This window comes from Quercus lobata, chromosome 2, assembly GCF_001633185.2.
Source record: "Quercus lobata isolate SW786 chromosome 2, ValleyOak3.0 Primary Assembly, whole genome shotgun sequence".
In the NCBI taxonomy this organism is placed as follows: Eukaryota; Viridiplantae; Streptophyta; class Magnoliopsida; order Fagales; family Fagaceae; genus Quercus; species Quercus lobata.
The window spans coordinates 44,896,924-44,918,435 of NC_044905.1; the positions used below are offsets into that span (position 1 = coordinate 44,896,924).

Here is a 21,512-nt window from a genome sequence, read left to right on the forward strand (position 1 = left end):
GTGTTTAAGTCCACTGGGCTTCTTAGGGAGGGATCTAGTAACATGGTTTTGTTCCCTCTTCAACATGGAGCATTGAGGTCTTATGTGACCAATCACACCGCAATGATGACAAGTGGGAACAAACTTAGGTCCATTCAAATCCCTAGGATGAGACCTAAATAGAGGCTTAGGCTTAAGAGCCTTTCTTTCCACCTTTTGATTTCTTTTATGTGGAGAAATGTACATCGATTTGTCCTTTGAGGTAGAACACAGAAAAGGCACAAAATCGGGTACCGCAACATGATTGCAACATATATTATCTTCTTTTTTAGCAACAGGTTCAGTAATCAAACACTTGGCATGCATCTTAAGAGATTCATTTTCACATTTTTGCTCATCAACAAGTTTGTTAGACAAAACAGGTTTAGCATCCTAGTCCATATTCAAACATTCAAACTCTTTCAGCTTTTCAAAAGAAATTTCAGCAAGCTCCTTATACTTTTCAACCAATTTATTGGATTTATTGAACTTAGCAATCAAATCATCCTTTTCACAATGAAACTTGCTCAAATTCTTAGGAAACTTAGTTTCTTTCTTCAAGAGTTTGACATTTGAAATATTAACAACACCCATAGATTCATGTAAGATGGCATCACAATCATGTGGATAAACACTCATAGAGACATTTTCACAAACACATGGCATGTTACAATCAATAACATCCATAGAAGCATACAAAGCATTATCCATGGCAAAACACACAAGGGGTTAAGGATCACACTTAGGTAATGAAACCAAAACAAGTGTACCCACAAGATTGCATAAGTGTATACATGTTATGACGATTTGAGATATGAGAAAATTACTTTAACTCACACACAATCATAACTGTTTGATAGGAACTATCACCTTCGAGGTACATCCTATAACTCCCACATCTCCTAGAATACACACTTGCAATCATATTTAAAAGCATTTTGATCTTTTTGCTTTTTATTTTTCTTTGCATATTTTTCTTTTAAGAAAATCATGCATTGGCATATAAGAGATAGAAAAGAAATACCCAATTATGGTAAGCATTTGAGATTCCAATTTTGTTATGCCGAAGCACACAACTGTCATTGACACTGCACTTTTGCTATGCTGAAGCATACATGTGTCATATTATGATTGGTGGGCAACAGTGGTGAGATGGTTATTTATGCCTTTCTCTTAGGATTTTTTTAGTTTTTCCCGTCAAAAAGAGTGATACGAGTGTTAAGTACAAGAGATAATTTAATCTTACTTATCACAAACAAGAGCCACAAAGCTCACATGCTTAGTTGTGCATAGAGATGCTCATCTAAGCTACAAGAGATACAAAGTTTAGAAAATTTTGTTTCAATGGCCATCCAAGGTACACAAGTACCAATGCACACAAAACACACACTGTTTTTGTATTTTTTTGATTTTTTTCAATTTTTTTTATATGAAAAACAAAACAAAACAAAACTGAAAAATAACCAAACAAAAATATGTCAAACAAAGTAAAGCATAAAAACTAGATGCAAATGCATGAGGAAGGAAGAAAAGAGAAGAAGATCATCCCATGGAGATAACACCAATGTTTTGACGAAGGAATTCAAAGCATTTACTTTGAAGAGGTTTGGTAAAAAGGTCAGTCTTTTGATCATCAGTGTGAATAAACTCAAGTGTGAGAGTATCATTTTCGACAAGCTCCCTAATGAAGTGATGTCGAATCTCTATGTGTTTGGTTCTAGAATGTTGAACCGGATTTGTAGAGATGTTAATGGCACTGGTATTTTCACAATAGATAGTGAGATGCTCTTGACAAATACCATAATCATAAATGAATTTTTGCATCCATAGGAGTTGGGTGCAATAGCTACCAGCAACAATGTACTCAGCTTCTACAGTGGATAATGAAATGGAGTTCTGCTTTTTACTCATCCAAGAGAAAAGATTATTTCCCACATAGAAACAACCCCCTGAAGTACTCTTTCTATCATCAGCATTCCTAGCCCAATCAGCATCAGAGTACTCAACTAAGACATCACTTTTGTCCTTCCTGTACCACACACCAAATTCAGCAGTGGTTTTGACATACTTTATGATTCTTTTTAAAGCAGTCATATGGGACTCTTTGGGATTGACCTGATATCTAGCACATACTCCACCACTGTAACTAATGTCAGCTCTATTAGTAGTAAGGTAAAGAAGATTACCTATCATGCTTCTATATAGAGATGGATCAACATTTTTACCTAACAAGTCAATAGTGAGTTTAACATTTGGGCTCATAGGGGTTTGTATAAAACTAGTAGATTCTAAACCAAACTTTTTCACAAAATTCTTAGCATATTTAGATTGAGATAGTAATATACCTGAATCTTATTGACGAATCTGCAACCTAAGGAAGTGAGTCAGCTCTTCAATCATGCTCATCTCGAACTCGGCCTGCATGAGTTTTAAGAAACCACGAGCAAGTTCATCCTTAGTCGATCCAAAGATGATGTCATCAACATAGACTTGAGCAACTATCAGCTCGCCATCTTCTCTTTTGATGAATAGAGTCTGATCAACCTTCCCTCTTGTGAACCCATGTGACACCAAGTATTATGTAAGCCGATCATACCAAGCTCTAGGGCCTCGCTTTAACCCATAAAGTGCCTTCTTGAGGTACAGTACATGTTCTAGAAAGTGTGGATCAATGAATCCCTTTGGTTGAGCCACATAGACATCTTCTTTGAGTAGCCCATTTAGGAAAGTAGTCTTTACATCCATTTGATAAATCTTGAACTTCAATTGACAAGCCAAAGTAAGGAGAATTCTAATGGACTCCATACGGGCAACATTAGCAAATGTTTCATCGTAGTCTACTCCTTCCATTTGTGAGTATCCTTAAGCTACACATCGAGCCTTGTTGCGGATCACATTGCCTTCCTCATCAGTCTTATTGCTGAATATCCACTTTGTACCGATGATGTGTTCACCCTCTGATCTAGGTACCAAGGTCCAAATATCATTCCTCTGAAACTGAAGCAGTTCATCATGCATTGCTTCAACCCAACTTTCATCTTGAAGAGCTTCCTGAACTTTAATGGGTTCAACCTGTGACAGATAACAAGAATAAGACACAAAGTTAGCAACACATTTATCAACTGTATGTTTCCTTAATGTGAGTTCATTCAAGTTTCCCACAATATCTTTTGAAGGATGATTTAGCTTAATCCTAGAGGAAGGTCCTTTCTCCTCATGGGATTTAGAATCTGGTGAAGTGGTTATTTCTGTAGAATCTTTCACAACACTAGGAGTACTTGGAGTACTAGGAGATGCAGGTTCTTGTTCAACAATTTCTTGAACTTCCCTAGGCTCAGGAGGAAGAATTTCTTTAGTGAGTTCCTCAATACCTTTTTCAGAACCGAAATCTGAAGACTCATCAATAACAACATTCATTGTCTCCATTACCTTCATGGTTCTTTTCTTGTATACTCGATAAACCTTACTTGTAGAGGAATAACCCAGAAATATTCCTTCATCACTTCAGGAGTCAAACTTTCCCACATTCTCCCTATTCTTTAGGATGAAACAAGTACTTCCAAAGATTCTGAAATACTTCACATTAGGCTTCCTTCATTTCCATAACTCATATGGAGTCTTCTTGGTACTGGGTCTAAAGTACACCCTATTAACCGTATGACACGTAGTGTTAATGGCTTCTCCCCACAAGTTTTTGGCTCTGGCCATCTCCTGAATAACCCTGTTCTTTCTTTCTACTACACCATTCTGCTGAAGAGTATTAGGAGCAGAGAATTCTTGAGAGATACCTGATCTTTTGCAAAACGACTCCACATATGAGTTCTTGAATTCTTTACCATGGTCACTTCGAATTCGATCAATTTTCAAGCTCTTTTCATTCTGCAGTCTTGTGCACAAAGCTTCAATGTGCTCAAGAGCATCAAACTTGGATTGTAGGAGAATGAACCAAGCGTACCTAGTGAAGTCATCTACCACAACCATGATGTATCTCTTACCACTAAGAGACTCGGTTCTAGTTGGACCCACAAGATCCAAATATAGAAGCTCCAATGGTCTAGATGTAGCTGATGTCAGAGTGCCAGGATGCTTAGCTTTTGTCTGTTTTCCAAGCTAGCATGGTCCACATACCACATTGCTCATTCTACTAAGCTTTGGTTTCCCTAAAATTGACTCATGCTTAGATACAATAGAAAGATGTTTGTAGCTAGAATGTCCCATCCGTTGATGCCATAGATCTTCAATTGGAAAACGAATGCTATTACACACAATATTAGCATCAGGAACCAATCCGTAACAGTTGTCAAGAGTGCGAACACCACTTATGAGTTTCTTTCTAGACTCATTCATGACAAGACACTTTCCCTTAGAGAATAGCACCATGAAGTCTTGATCACATATCTGACTTATACTTAGCAGGTTCACCCTCAGACCTTCTACATATAGAACGTTTGCAATGTCGGTAGTCTAGGTAGAGAGATGATTCCCTTTCCTTTAATCTATGATTTGCTGCCATCACCAAAAGTGACATTGCCACCTTTCTTAGACTCGAACCCCTTGAAGAGAGATCGGTCTCCAATCATGTGTCTTGAGCAACCACTGTCAAGGTACCACAAACACATGTCCATCACTTTAAATGCAGACTTTATCATAAAACACACTTCGTGCTTAGATGACAAATCAGTGGGAATGGTACTTTCTCTCAACTGCCTTATACGAGAGAAGCCTTTAACTTTCACTCTTCTCAGACGAATGGAGAAAACCTAACAGCAAAAACCCCATCGGGTGATTTTCAGGTCACCACTCCTGAAACTCCACTATTATCACAATAAGCGGTTACAAGTAAAAAAATCCCAAGTACCTTACCAACCTACAATTGAACCCTTATCAAAATACCCAATTGGACTTGTTCTGTAGTGACAGTTTCCCCTTTTCAATGCATGACTCCCAAGTACGTGACTAACCAATTGCGCGGATCCTAGTATGCGACTTCAATCACTAACTAAGAAGATTGTTGGCTGCAAAATTTTTCAGTTCATCCACACGATGAAGATCAAGAAGATGCTTGGTCACAAAACCCTACGGTGCACATACATCGCAACTTCTTCAAGAGAAAGAGATGAACTAGGGCAAGAATTTCGTCTCCGGTCACAATTTGCTTGAACAGAGTTTTCTCAATGCTTGTGCAACTTGTGTACTCTTTGACGACCCTTAAAACAATCATTTTATATGTCTAGGATTAGGAGAAAAGAAGACCCAAAGACACATCTATGGATCCAAAGAAAAATAAATCATAAATTCTGTTTTTGTAAACCTCAACAAATAGAAGCTGTCGAGCTAGCTGTCGAGCCACGGGGCTGAAACAACTTCTTAAACCTCGACACTACTAGCTGTCAAGTTTTAGTAACTCTGCACTTTCAGCTTGTTTTCTTGGACAAACTTGAAGGTTTCAACACTTGATCTTGAAACATGTTTTCTTGAAGTATTTAAACACATTCTAAATTTACCTAAATACAAGTAAAATGCGTTTTGTCAAAAGATAAGCCAATTACATAAAATATTGATATGTGTTCCTAACAAGTGAATCATATATGTCCTAACAAAAAGGAATATTTGGACAATGATCTATAAAATACATTTCTCCCTTACAATCAATAAAACATGAACTTACCTGGCCAAGAATGAAAGCTGTATCAGTGTTCTCCAAGTCGATATCTAGGTTTTTGCAATCTGGGTGCCCATTAACCACTAAACAAATTCTCTCGCTGAATGAATGCCAACCAGATCCCAGAAAAAGTTTATTACGTAAAAAACAGTAAGCAAACTCCAATCTTCAATTTTTCATCTAAACCCAAGATTCTGCATAAGATATTTTCAAGGATAGCAGTCCTACTGAGCACTGACAAACTAAAGAAACAACAACCAAGCAAACTCTAGTTCTTATTAAACATACTTCTCCTGGAATACCAAGGACTCTGTCACTTTCAGCACCATAGGCAAGAACATCCTGATCAAATTGTTAAACTGTTAGTCAAACAAATTTAACATTCAGAACCATATTTACCACAAAAAAGATAAATAAAATAAAATAAAAATTTCCTGCACAGTAAAGCAACGTAGTGTTAGCATTCTCACCACATGATACAACTCACGAAGCTCCAAAAGGAAAACTGAAGACCCAAGGGTTACATTTTCAAAAACTGAGCATCGGTCATGGTGTGCAACTCGAGAAAACTGGTTGACGTTGCAAGTTTTCTGGTAAACTAAGCTCAATTAAAACAAGTATTTAATAACAAACATTAGAATAATTTGACTAAACACCTCAATAGAACTTGGAATCATCTCTAAGACATACAAATTGTGACCCACACGACCATATCGAGAAGGGTCTTGTTACGAGTATCCTATTTGTACAAGTTAAGAGTAATAAATAATCAATTATATGCTGCGATGCAGAATTTTCAAAAGGAAAAATACACCTGTTAAATAATTTATTAGTTTGCAGGCACAAATTAATTGTGGTTTTGTGCGCTTTTCAAATTGTCTTAATATTTATGCATAATTTGACAATTGCTTTAGAAAAATATTAATTAAAAAAAATTGATAAGTTGAAAAAAAAATCATTTTATAGAGTATTATTAATGTAACCTTACTTGTGCATTCATTGAGAATTCAATCAATAATCCACATGACATGTTATCCAATTATAATTATTACAAAATCGTGAAGAAGCAAAAAATTGAAATACTTTCTTCACCTTTGTTTCAGGATGATCAGGTGCTACACCAGACCAAACTACTCCAAATGGAGTTGGCATTCCTTTACTTTCTTAGCAACCAAACCTACATACATACATACAAGCATATATTTTTGTGCGTGTGAGAGAGAGAGAGATTTACCTTTTCAGCGGTGTAGAAGCCAGCAGGTCCACTTCCGATGACACAAACGCGCAATGGATGGGAAGAGAGAGTTGAAAAACTTCTAGAAAGCCAGGTCCAAGTCCTTGCTTGAAAGATCGCCATTTTCATTGAGAATTTGAGCTTTATGCAGGTATTGAGTTTAGGTTTTGATGCTGCATAGAACAAGTAGGCTAAATGCTCCTACTTCGATGGGCTAATGGTTGTTACGAAGGCCTGCAAGGATGAACACACTTATCAAAAAGGCGACCGGGGTGAACCGGCCAAGTCCTCTCCGATGACTAAGTTAGTTTCTCTCTCGAAAATCAAGTTCCAACTTCTAGGGAGTAATGTTAGGAAAAACTTGCCTTTATTTGATACCGGTCGGTCTTTATATAGAGAACCTTGGAGCGGTTATTGATTTAGTAACTCCCCCAGAATTTGTGGAAATTAGTGAATTTTGACATAACTTCCTTAACGGTTATAGAAGTTACACCCGTTGAGGGAAGTTAAGCATTTGTGAGGAATTTGTGGCAATGAATATGGGTTTGGTTCCCGCTCCAGAATTCCATGGTTTGAATCCTCAAGACATGTGAGTCAATCCATTCTTGAGAATTTCCTAAGTGTCATGTGGTCGTCCGTGCACTTTGCCTATGGACGACTCCTTTGTCCATAGATGACCTTCCTGAATGTTTGGCCTTTGGCTCACGGACAACCCCTATGATCAAAATAGAGATAACAATTTTTGCTATCCCATCAATTGCCCCCTTGTCCAGGGGTCGTCCAAGGATATTGTTGGGATTTAATTTACACCTTTATGGTCTTGACCTAACTTCTTCTTCTTCTTCTTCTTCTTCTTTTTTTTTTTTTTTTTTTTTTTTTTTTTTTTTTTTTTTTTTTTTTTAATGGGGCCACATGTCATGATTTTCTTGGTTGACCTGTTGCATCGATTGCATTTTTCAAAGGGACTGCCACATGTCGCCTTCTTAATGGCTGGCGTCGCTTCGCTGACCTCGCTTCTAGGCCCTATAAATAGGTACATTCTCTTTCTTGCCCTTCACCTTTCTCATAATCTCCCCTCTACCATCTCGTTCAAGGGCCTCGTCTAGCTCTTGTCTTAGTTCTGTCAAGTATTTCCTCTTCCTTTTTAGGTTTTCGTCTTAATCTTTCTTTATTTTAGTCATGTCTTCATCTAGTAGTAGTTTAGAGAGAGAGAGATAGAGGAGTACCAGGACGCTTCTTCTGGGATTTATGAGAGTGGTGAGGGTAGCACAAGCTACAGTAGTAGTTCCTTGGATAAGGACTATTCATTTGGGGTTCCTAGTATTCCTTTAGAGGAATTCCAGGAGAAACAATGCAGGATGGCCTCTAGAGCTGGGACTAGCTCGACCAGAGAGCCACCTAGCCCTTCTCAAGACGAGGAGGAAGAAGAGAATGTGATATATAGCTGTGCCCCCCTAAGGTAGCGTCCACCCTAAACGCCCTTAAATTTAAAACCCTTGTAGATAGATACCAGATCCCTAGGGAGTTCAAACCTCATCTACCTATGGAAGGAGAATGGTGTTGTTCTCCTTCTTCTGGTTTAGGAGTATAAACATCTTACCTTTTTAGCTGGCCTTAGATTTCCCCTAAATTCTTTTTGTAGAGGTCTTCTCCATAGGTTGGGTATTGGACCTAACCAACTCAACCCCAATGGATGGAGGATGGTAGTTGCCATGCAAGTGCTATGGTGTGAGGCATTGGAAGGGGATTGTCCTATCACAGTGGATGAATTCCTCTATTGTTATAAGCCTTCAGAGATAAAGAAGTCTGCTAGTTTTTACTAGTTCTTGTCCAGAGGCTCTCACTATAGTTTGATAAAGGGCCGTAGCTCGTCTGACAGGCTTTGGAAAACAGAATTTTTTATTATTTCTAGAAATTAGGCCGGGGACCCAGTTGATGTGGGTAATGCCCCCTTCTCACCTTTTTCCAGCCCTCTAGGTCGCCTTCGCCCAGAGGGTATGTCTCCTTTTCATTTTATTTTATGTTTTTGATAGGCCACAAACTGAATGACCCCTTGTGACAGAAATTAATTAATTAATTAGTCAAGTTATTAATTAATCAATTTAACATGCAAACACGTGGTAGCACAAACAAATCACCAATAAACTAATTATGCAGCGGAAAATAAATAACACGGTGATTTGTTTACGAATGAGGAAAACCTAACAACAAAAACCCCACTAGGTGATTTTAAGGTCACCACTCCTGAAACTCTACTATTATCACAACAAGCGGTTACAAGTAAAGGAATCCCAAGTACCTTACCAACCTACAGTTGAACCCTTACCCCAATACCCAATTGGACTTGTTTTGTAGTGATAGTTCCCCATTCTGATGCACGACTCCCAAGTACGTGGCAAACCAATTGTGCGGATCCTAATACGCGACTTCAATCACCAACTAAGAAGATTGTTAGTTGCAAAGTTCTTCAGTTCATCCACATGATGAATATCAAGAAGATGCTTGGTCATAAAACCCTACGGTGCACATGTACAGCAACTTCTTCAAGAGAAAGGGATGAACTAGGGCAAGAACTTCGTCTCCGGTCACAATTTGCTTGAACAGAGTTTGTTCAATGCTTGTGCAACTTGTGAACTGTTTGACGACCCTTAAAACAATCCTCTTATATGTCTAGGGTTAGGAGAAAAGAAAGCTCAAAGACATATTCACGGATCCCAAGAAAATCAGATTAGAATTCTGAAATTCTTAAACCTCGACAGATAGGCGGTGTTGAGCAGCTGTCGAGCAGGTGTTGAGCACACCAGGTTTTGAACAGGTTTCTTAAGCTCGATAGATGCAACTATCGCGCTTTAATGAATTTGTACTATCAGCTTGTTTTCTTGGACAGACTTGAAAGCTTCAGCCCTTGATTTTGAAACATGGTTTCTTGAAGTATTTAAACACATCCTAAATCTACCCAAATACAAGTAAAATGCGTTTTGTCAAAAGATATAAGCCTATTACATAAAGTAGTGACATATGTTCCTAACAAGTGAAACACCTATGTCCTAAAAATCTCCCCCTTTGGTAATCCGTGACAAAACCATAACAAACAAATGAGCATATGAAAGAAGTCATAAATCACTTAACTCATATTCACTTGTTGAATACAATAAAATCTATCATAACACAAACTCTTGAAAAAATTTGCAAGAAAAGAGTTTATGGCAAGTAGACTTTGACAACCTATATTTCTGAAATACTTTAAACAAAACTCATCAATGCATATTTGTGTGAAACATAAATAATAGATTGCATACAAGTAATAAGAAGCATGTGTACAAAGGGAGAAAAGAAACAACACATGAAGGGGTAGGTGAAAGAAAAACATACATCAATATAAATAGGAGTAAAGTACAATGTATGTTTATAAATGCTCACAAGACCTCATGTACAAGAATAATATATCTAAAAAGAAAGAAAAGAAAAGATACATACTATCCTCACTACATCCTTCAAAAATATATCAACACACTCCCCCTAACAAAATGGTCCTATACTGACTCTCCCCCTAAGAATGACTACTCTCATATCAAAACTACTCCCCCTTTTTGTCACGAGAGAAAAGGTAAGAGTGTCAAGTAGACATCTCATCCGTAGAACTAGCATCTCCATCAGCATCATCTGAAGCATCATTGTCATCACCATCATCATCATGCTCATCCTCAGAATCAGAAGCCACAGGAGAAGGTGGTGAAGGTGTAGCCTCAAGAGCAAAACAACCTATGGACGCCTGTCGCCGTGCAATACGACTGACACGAACGTTCACCTAATACAACTCCACAGAGAGTGTATCTAGGCGAGCATCCATACGCTATAGCTGCGCCATGATGTCTCCTAACGTCACATCACCCAAAGAAGAGGAAGGAGCGGACGTGGATCTAGAATGGGATGGAGCAAAATGGGAGGGAGGAGCTACTGAATTTGACTACCGTAACCGAAACTGGGCCTCTCTACATTTAATGGTAGCGTAATCTATGGCACACATGACAGTGAAATGGTCGGAAGAGGGAAAAGGAACGGAAAAATGGCGTAAGATCCTCGTGATAGCGGAAGGAAAGATGAGTTTATCATGGGACGTTGAATCTAAATGAACATCTATAATAGAAAAAATGAAATAAAAAGGGAAACCTATAGTAAGATGCTCAAGAAGAGATAACAAAAATTGAGCACGAGGGTTTGTAATGGAGTTATAGTGAGAGAGTGGATGCAAAACAAAGGTCATCACCATGTTCATGAACCTAGGACCTTTAGCAAAAGGTCTACATGATGTAAACTGACGCTCACACTAAACAGAAGGGTGCTCACAGAAAGCAGACATGAGCTCATCCCTGGACACAGTCCTCAGATGCTCACAACTAGGATAGTCAGGAAACTCTATCCTAGGGACCCGAAGCACATCCGCAACAAGTTGCGGTGTGATAGGAATGCATGTACCTCAAACGCGAGTGAAGAAAAGAGGTACTGAACGATCAATCCCATGTATGTTAGAGTAAAACTCCTAGATCAGCATGAGAGGACAGGTGACCGGGACATCATACAGTGACTCCCACCCCCGACTGTGAATGACAATGGGAAGGTCGGTGTCGGCAAAGTCCAACTGAATGACTTGGTGTTTCGAATGAATGCCTCGTCTAGAAAAGTTCTCCTAGAATGCCTTGAAGGCATCATAATCACGGAACCGAATATGAGACAGAGTGGGATCAGAGGATGAAGAAGCTCTGGAACGAAGAGGGTTCCGGGCTGGAGTAGATTTACGCTTAGGTGCTGATGATGTCGTAATATCACTATTGAGCAACACAATCCACACTCGCTCCCGCTTGCAACTTGCAAGAAGAAAAGTGATCTCGCCGTGGGCACCGGTGTGGTGTCGACCAAATACCCTCCGACGGTCAAATTAGAACTGTTCTCAACTCTAGAGTGCTAGAGAGGGTAAATTATACGTACCTTGATTCACGAGAGTATTGTAGCTTTTATAGTAGAAGAAAGTCGGCTTCTCTTCCTTGGACTAGAAGTCTTTTCCTTATGGGAATCCCCTTGAGTAATCCCAAATGTGATGGACAAGACATTTCCTTGTAGAGGGGATCAGCGTGCGTATTTTCCGGAATGTTCCTTGCACTAGGTTTCTAGTTTCCTTGGAGACCATACATGCGCGCCAAGAGTATGGAACTGCTCTAGGCTACTGGGCTCTACCATTGTCGACCCATGGGCTCGGATTTGTCAGGCCCAATGTCGTGAAAGTCCATTGAGCTAATTTTTGCCCCTTCAGCTGCCCCCTTCACCCTATGGGTCCGTCAAATCTTATATAGACGAACCCTTAGGGTGACGGTTAGATATTGTTTGGATTTCACGGACAGAGAAAATTTAGGATGGATCCATATGATTTTTAAGTTGACGTTTTCTTAGGAGGAGACGGATTGTGACTATTTTTAAGGCAGATAGCCAAGCATTTATCAGCGTGCCACGTGTCGCATTTCGATTGGGTTTTCTATCGGATCGAAGCGTCGCTTCGTCTTCCGTGCATTTCAGGTATATATATTACACCTCCCAATCCTCATTTCTTCATTTCACAGACAAAACACATAGTCAGAGCGCAACTGTCATCTTTGTCAGAACAGTCCGTCGCCTATACAAAACAGTTGATCATACAACCTTCAACTCCCAGTTACCTCAAAGAACGGTGAGTATTGCTATTATTATATGCAAGTTTTTTGAATTTGGCAATTATATATAGACAAACCTAAATGACCGTCAATACTCTTAGATCCGTCAGTCTTAGGTTTTGCCGTCATTTGTAAATGTCTAGTGCGTCAAGTAACTAGTCAATGGTTCGTGACGGGACGGAATACGAGGAAGTATACCCATCCGGTCATAAAAACCAAGAGAGTCCTAGCGAAGATAGAAGTCCGTCCGCCTCTTCCTCCTCAATAAATGAGGACATGGAGATGGTCGAAGTAGAAGAATCGTCTGACGATAGCAAGGATCTACCGTTGGAACCCGTCGTCTGTGCTGATGGACTTAGGAAGTTCATCATGCTACCAAAGTGGACGGTGCACAAATTTACATCCGTCATTAAGGTGAAACACTTCAACACATTTAGGGTTAACTTTCAGATTCCTAACTATATTCCAATCCTTCTGCCCTACGTATCAGAGAAATGCTATTACGACGGGGTGGAAGGTGTCGGAGTGTATGAACAGATGCTGAAGGTGGGGCTTAGATTTCCTCTAAGTAGACTGCATAGAGAGCTTTTAAATTATCTGGGCTTTTCCGTCAACCAGATATCCCCAAATGCCTGGAGGGTCTTCATTGCCATGGAGATACTCTATGGTACAATGACTGACGGTGAACGGAGGTTGACGGTGCGTGAATTCCTTCATTGCTACTGTCCAGATGAGATTGATAAGTCAAGGGGAATTCACAGTTTTGCCAGTAGGAGCTCGTTGCTGAAGGTTATTTTTGAAACACCAGACTCAAATAGAGACTGGAAGAGTTGCTATTTCTTCATAGAAGGTGATGGATGGATGAGCTATCCGGGGGAGACGGAATTTATGCACGTCGACACAACATGGGGTGTTTTACATTCATATCGTATGAACCCATCACATTTTACTTAATATATTATATTCGTCAGCTTTGGCTGTTTTCTCTAACCGTCTACTTCATCTGCAGGTAGACGATGCCCTCAAGTCAGCGTGGAAGAGTTTGGCTTTCTAGAAAGAATTTTCCAGAAGAGCGGACTTGGGAAAAGTTGGTGAATCCGAAAACAATCCATTGGTATTGTGACGGTCCCGAACCTACTCGTGAAGCCATTATATACGACGAAAGAGTCCACAGACGTAAGTCCGTCAACTTTTACTTTTCGAAAGTAGTTTTTAATTTATGTAGATAGCTTCATCCATCCTGTATTACAGAAATGGACGACGCAAAGAGGAGGACATTGATAAAATCACTGGCCGTCAAACAGAAGGAGATGGGCGAGGTTGTGGTTCCCAAGGGGTTGGGGTCGTCGGCGAAGAGGAAGCAACCGTCCAAGTCTGACAGTCCACATAAGCAGCAGAAGGTTCCTCTGGAACTCGTTGTGGGCTTGATGGCTGAGGGGGCGAAGACCGTCACCCCAGCAAAACATGGGTCCGGCAAGGGCTTAATGCAGGCCCCATCCACCAGCCAGGAGAAGCCTCCTAATCTTCTCCGTGATGACTGGAAATTTGCATTGGAGAAACTTTCGTCGATAATTTCCACGGAGGATTACGAGGACCTGGGTAATCATTCGACAGAGGCAATGGGGGAGACGGGTCTGTTTACTATTGCACAGGTAACTTTTATCCGTCAATTTGTGTCCGTCCACTTTTCTTAGCCTTCTGTTTAACACCCTTTTAACTTATTTCTTCCAGTCCTTGGTTATGATGAAGGGCTTAATGGACCGGTGCCTAAACTGTGAGGTGGCTCTGGAATGTGTACGGGCAAAAGTGGAGCAGACGGAGGACGAACTCGGTCAACTTCATAAGTGGAAGTCTACAATGGAGAAGAAGTTCCACATGTCAGAGAAGACTAGGAAAGAGCTTGAGCAGAGGACGGAGGAAGCTGGGAAGGCCTTGAAGGGTAAAGACGAGGAGATAAAGGACTTGAAGGAAAAGCTCCGTCAAGCCAAGGAGGATGCTGTCAGTGAGTACCTAGACTCCGAGGCTTTGTTGAAAGAGCTGGGGGGATCGTTCCTTCAAGGCTTCGACAATGCACTCCGTCAGCTTAAAAAAGCCTACCCTGACCTGGATGTGTCAATGATAACCGTCAATGATCAAGATCAGACGTCTGCTCTGCCCACCGCTTCAGAGAATACGGACGACCTTTTTGGCGAGGATGCGGTTCAGGGTGACGGAGAATCAGTCCCGTCGAAGGATGCCCAAGTTGCCGACCCAAAAAAGTAGACTGATACCAATCTTTTTTGTAATTTATTTTGAGAACAATCCGTCCATGTATTAAACAGTTGCCCCCTGGATTTTTTATTTGCTTATTAATGCTATACTTTATTCTCATGCTTTCTATTTTTGTTTGGAACTTGTTTAAAAATCCTTCCTCCTTATGAAGGAGAGATTTTAAGAAAATACTCATCTATCCGAGTGTACTTCTAGCCAATGTTCACTCTGTCCACAGTGTGGAGTTCTATTATTTCTAGTGTTGATTGATCCGTCCACCTGGATGACCCGTCTACCTTGAAGACAGATATGATCCGTCAACTTTGTGCCCTAACTTGGTAGTCCGTCCACTTTTGGACTTGTAATTTTGCTCACCACTTTGGTGATCCGTTCACTTTGAGGACAGTTTTTCATCACCTTAGTGATCCATCCACTTTGTGGACTTGTAATTTTGCTCACTTCTTTGGTGATCCATCCACTTTGAGGACAGTTTTTCATCACCTTAGTGATCCGTCCACTTTGTGGACTTGTAATTTTGCTCACTTCTTTGGTGATCCGTCCACTTTGAGGACAGTTTTTCATCACCTTAGTAATCCGTCCACTTTGTGGCCTTAGTGATCCGTCCACTTTGTGGACTTACTATTATATTCACCGCTCTGGTGATCCGTCCACTTTGAGGACAGTTTTTCATCACCTTAGTGATCCGTCCACTTTGTGGACTTGCTATTATGTTCACCGTTCTGGTGATCCGTCCACTTTGAGGACAGTTTTTCATCACCTTAGTGATCCGTCCACTTTGTGGACTTGCTATTATGTTCACCGTTCTGGTGATCCGTCCACTTTGAGGACAGTTTTTCATCACCTTAGTGATCCGTCCACTTTGTGGACTTGCTATTATGTTCACCGTTCTGGTGATCCGTCCACTTTGAGGACAGTTTTTCATCACCTTAGTGATCCGTCCACTTTGTGGACTTGCTATTATGTTCACCGTTCTGGTGATCCGTCCACTTTGAGGACAGTTTTTCATCACCTTAGTGATCCGTCCACTTTGTGGACTTGCTATTATGTTCACCGCTTTGGTGATCCGTCCACTTTGTAGACAGTTTACCCGTCACTTTAGTGATCTGTCCATTTTGTGGATTCATAATTTCACCGTTCTGGTGATCCGTCCACTTTAAGGACAGTTTTTCATTACCGTAGTGATCCGTCCATTTTGTGGATTTTGTTTCCTGTGTAATATACATTCGTAATAAACATCCATGTGAAAAATCAAAGTCGTGTCTGAATATTTTTCTTTAAAGAAAATGCATTTGTAGAAAAAGTACCTACCCCCTTGGGCTTAAAAAGGCACAAAAAGATTGTAGCAAAAGTAAAAACGAAAAACTAGTAAATTGTAGCTAAAAGAATAGAATAAAATAAATTTTGGAAATCGCCGGATCCCCATATTTTCCTCTACTAGTAGTATTTCCGAAGATGCTCCGTGTTCCAAGGGTGCTGTAGCTTTCGTCCGTCCATCGTTTCGAGGTGGTAGGTTCCCTTCCTTTGCCAAGACGCGATCCTGTAGGTTCCTTCCCAACTGGGGCCGAGTTTTCCTTGCGAAGGATCTCTGGCGGCACCCATTACTTTCCGTAGTACGAGGTCCCCGACCTGGAAGTCCCTGTGCCTCACTTTGTTGTTGTAGTGTTTCGCCATGACATCCTGATAGCACGCCAACCTCTGTTCTGCTATTGCCCTCACTTCGTCCAGTAGATCAAGCTGGAGGCACATACCCACTTTGTTCGTATCCTCGTCGTAGCTCTCCACCCAGTAACTCGTGAGCCCCACTTTTGTAGGAATGACAGCTTCAGTTCCATATGCGAGTCGGAATGGGGTTTCTCTAGTAGGTGTTCTCGCTATGGTCCGGTATGCCCATAGGACGCTTGGTAGTTCGTTTGGCCAGATACCCTTTGCCCCCTCGAGACGAGTCTTGATTATTTTGAGCAGGGACCTGTTCGTGACCTCAACTTGCCCGTTTGCCTGTGGGTGTGCGGGTGATGAGTAGTGATTCTTGATCCCTAGCTCCGCGCAGAAGTCTCTGAACATGCTGTTATCGAACTGCTTTCCGTTGTCAGAGACTAGTACCTTGGGTATCTCGTACCTGCATATGATATTTCTCCAGACAAAGTTTTGGATGTTTTTCTCCGTGATGGTGGCTAAAGCTTCTGCCTCGACCCATTTAGTGAAGTAGTCTATGCCAACGACCAAGAATTTCAGCTGCTGGATAGCCGTCGGAAACGGACCCATGATATCAAGTCCCTATTGTGCGAACGGCCACAGAGCCGTCATAGGTGTCAGCTCTTCGGACGATTGCCTTATGAAATTACTGAACCTCTGGCATTTGTCGCAAGACTGGACATAAGCTTGCGCATCCTTTAGCATTGTAGGCCAGTAGTATCCTGCTCGGATCAGCTTGTGTACCAGTGATCGTGCACCTGAGTGGTTTCCGCAGATACCCTCGTGTACTTCTTTCATCACATAGTCTGCTTCTTCTTGGCACAAACACCTTAGGTACGGTCAAGAGAAACCCCTTTTGTATAGGACATCCTTCATCAACACGAACTGTGACGCCTGGACCTTCAGCTTCCTTGCGGTGCCCTTTTCCTCAGGTAACACCCTGTCCCTTAGGTAGGAGATCAATGGTGTGGTCTAGTTATGTTCAGAGTTCACCACCTGCATATTTGTCCCGTCATCGATAAATGGAGATATTTGGACGAATGATAATACCTGTTCGGGAACCAGCATGAATTCAGCTGATGCAGCTTTTGCTAGTTGGTCAGCCCATTCGTTCTCTTCTCTTGGGACCTGAATGAATTCGACTTCGAGGCTGTTGATTTTGTACCTCACTTCTTCCAGATATCTCTTCATTCTATCGTTCTTGCACTCGTAGTTGCCATTGATCTGACTTGTGACCACTTGTGAATCGCAGTGGACAATTATGCTTTTTGCACCCACGGCCCTCGAAAGGTCTAGCCCCGCGACCAGGGCTTCATACTCTGCCTCGTTGTTGGTTGTTGGGAAATCCAATCGGATCATGCACTGTATCGTGTCCTCCTGCGGAGTTTTTATCATTACTCCGGCTCCTCCGGCTCGTCTGTTTGAGGATCCGTCTCTGTGGATACTCCACTGTTCCTTCTCTTTTACCAACTGGTCCTCCCCGAGTGTGAACTCGGTGATGAAGTCAGCTACTTCCTGTCCTTTTATGGCCATCCGCGGGTGGTACTGGATGTCAAATTCTCTTAGCTCTATCGCCCACAAGGCCATCCTTCCTGCTGCCTCTGGGCTATGCATGGCTTTTCTCAGCGGCTTGTCCGTTAAGACAATGATTGTATGCGCCTGGAAGTATGGCTTAAGTCTCCGTGCTGCAATTACTAACGCAAAAGCCAACTTCTCCAACTGAGGGTACCTCTCTTCTGCTCCTCGGAGGGCATGGCTAGTAAAGTAGACGGGTTTCTGTATACTGTCCTCTTCCCTTACCAAGGCTGCGCTTACAGCGGCACTCGAGACTGCCAAATAAAGGTAGAGTTCCTCTCCGTGTATGGACGGACTGAGCAGCGATGGAGACGATAGATACGTCTTCAAGTCGTTGAAAGCCGTTTGGCATTCATCCGTCCACTCAAATGACTTTCTCAGAGTTCGGAAGAAGGGAAAACACCTATCCGTCACCCTTGAGACGAACCTGTTTAGTGCTGCGATCTTCCCATTTAAACTTTGGACCTCCTTGACTGTCCTTGGCGGTCCCAACTCTATTATCGCCCTTACTTTCTCCGGGTTGACCTCTATTCCTCTTTGGGATACCATGTAACGCAAGAATTTTCCCGCAGTTACTCCGAACGCATAGTTGTTCGGATTCTGCTTTATATTGAATGATCGAAGCGTATTAAATGTTTTTCTGAGGTCGTCTAGGTGATTTTTTTTGTGCACACTTTTAACCAACATGTCGTCAACATAAACCTGAACGTTCCTGCCAATCTAATGTGCAAACATCTTGTTCATTAGCCTTTGGTATGTTGCTCCAGCATTTTTGAGTCCAAAAGGCATCACCTTGTAGCAGAATAATCCCTGGCTTGTGATGAAAGAGGTCTTCTCCTGATCAGATTCGTCCATCCTGATCTGGTTATAGCCAGAGAAAGCGTCCATGAAGCTAAGGAGCTGGTGTCTTGCAGTCGAATCCACAAGGGTATCTATCCGTGGGAGCGGGTAGCTGTCTTTGGGACAAGCCTTGTTGAGGTCTGTGAAATCTACGCACATCCTCCGGCTTCCGTTGGCTTTCTTAACCATAACTACATTCGCCAGCCAGTTGGGATAATATACTTCCTGGATGAAACCTGCCTCCAGTAACTTCCGAACTTCCTCGGCTATAGCCCTATCCCGTTCCCGGGCGAAGACTCGTTTCTTTTACCGGACTAGAGGGAAGGAGGGCGACATGTTCAACTTATGCGCCATGACCGATGGGTCAATTCCTGGCATGTCTTCATGATTCCAGGCAAATATGTCTTGGTTATTTCTTAAGAAAGTTGTGATCGTCTGGCGTACGGGCCAACTGGCTAGTGTGCCAATCTTAGTCGTTCATTCAGGCCGTGTGTCGTCAAGTTTTACTTCTTCTAGCTCTTCAACCAGCTCTGCTAATGCTCGCTGTTTCCCGATGCACATTTTCTGCTGCTGATCCTCCATCTCCAACATGGCTATGTAGCATTCTCGTGCTGCTACTTGATTCCCTTGCAGTTCTCCTACCCCATATTCCGTCGGGAATTTGATCATTAGGTGGTATGTAGAGGTTATCGCCTTCCAGGAATTGAGAGTGGGTCGCCCGAGGATGGCATTGTAAGCGGACAAGCAGTCGACTACGAGGAATGTCATTTCCTTAGTGATCTGCTGAGGATAATCACCTGTCGTCACAGCTAGCATTATTGAGCCCAAAGGGAAGACCTTCGTACCCCCAAATCCTACGAGTAGGGCATTCGTTGGGGACAATCGTTCCTTGTCAATCCTCATCTGCTGGAATGTTGGATAGTACAGGATGTCTGTTGAGCTGCTGTTGTCGACGAGGACCCGGTGCATATTATAATCCCCAATCTGCAGGCTGACTACTAGCACGTCGTCATGAGGATGGTGAATTCTCCGAGCGTCATCCTCTGAAAAGTTTATGACGGGGTTATCTATCCACGGCATCTTTGGTACTGATCCTGTGAGTTGGACGCTATGGACCATCCTGAGGTAGGTCTTGCGGGCTTTCTTGGAAGATCCGGTTGCAGTTGTGCCCCCTACGATCATTCGTATGTCTCCTATGGGTGGTCTAGGGCGGTCGTTCTCCCTTCGTGGAGCCTGTTCTTCTGGCGTATCAGTTCTTTCCCTGCTGACGAACCTCTGTAGTTTCCCCTGCCTGATTAGGGCCTCAATTTGCTGCTTCAGGTCGTAGCAGTTAGTTGTGTCGTGACCATGGTCCCGGTGAAAGCGGCAATACTTGTCTCTTGGTCTTTTGTTGGGGTCTCCCTTCAGCTTTCCAGGGAAATTCAATGTCCTTCATCTTTGATTTGCATCAATACTTGGTCGATTAGGGCGGTTAACGGGGTGAAATTGGTGAACCTTCCAGTGGGTGGTCTGGAGCGCTTTTCATCACTTTGATCCCCGGTTTTAGCGACCTTTCGCCCCCTGTCTTGTCTTGTGTCTTCCTGCCTTTCCCTCTTCTTAGGCCTTTCCTCGTGGGCCAGCAGCGCATCTTCTGCATTCATGTACTTGGTAGCCCTGTAGAGGACGTTTGTCATGGTTTTTGGGTCATTCTTGTATAGGGAAAACAAGGACTTACCCTTCCGTAGCCCGCTAGTGAACGCGGCTACGAGTATTTTATCGTCAGCTTCATTAATCGAAAGGGCTTCTTTGTTGAAATGAGTTATATAGGCTCACAACGTCTCGTCTTCTCGCTGCTTGATGTTCATTAAGCAAGCGGTGGACTTTTTGTATCGATGCCCGCCTATAAAGTGTGAGGTGAACAGGGTGCTCAACTCCTTGAAAGTATTGATGGAGTTTGGTGTCAACCTACTGAACCAGACCCTTGCAGGCCCCTTCAGCGTGGTCAGGAACGCCCTGCACATGATCTCGTCTGGTACGCCCTGAAGGTGCATCAGGGTCTTGAAGGTCTCTAGATGATCGAGTGGATCCTTGACCCCGTCGTAACTTTCGATCTGTGGCATTCGGAACTTTTGTGGCAGGGGGAATGAGTTGACGGACATGGTGAATGGTGAGTCGGTCCTGTTCACTAAATCGTCGAGATCAAAAGATACTCGCCCCTTAAGGGCGTTCATCATTACCTCCATCTGCTCTTTCATCGCCTGCATCTCGGCGACAATAGGCGGGGGGGGGGGGCAAAATCCATAAGAGATGGAAGGCTCACGTTTTGCCGCTCTGGTCGGCTTGGGGCATTGCTTCCTTCAGGCTTCTCTTGTCCCCTTCGCTCAGCATTGTTACCTTCCTGGTTTTGCTCTTGAAGGTTGGGTCCTACATCCCTTTGTCGTAGCTGCTCCTCCAGATCGTGGTTCTACTTTGTGAGTCGTTCTACTGCTGTCATGAGTGTTTGGACCTGCCTTTCTAATGTAGTAGATCTCAGTGGTTC

The 21,512-nt window shown here is 42.3% G+C and overlaps 1 protein-coding gene across 1 annotated transcript; it reads right to left on the minus strand.

Annotated features, from left to right (window-relative positions):
* Nucleotides 1-19,471: 19,471 nt before the first annotated feature.
* Nucleotides 19,472-20,667, minus strand: LOC115965138. Its single transcript, XM_031084330.1, has 2 exons — nt 20,449-20,667; nt 19,472-20,401 (listed from the first exon to the last, which is right to left on the minus strand). Exons 1-2 carry the CDS (start codon nt 20,665-20,667, stop codon nt 19,472-19,474), a joined length of 1,149 nt encoding a protein of 382 aa, XP_030940190.1.
* Nucleotides 20,668-21,512: the final 845 nt, after the last annotated feature.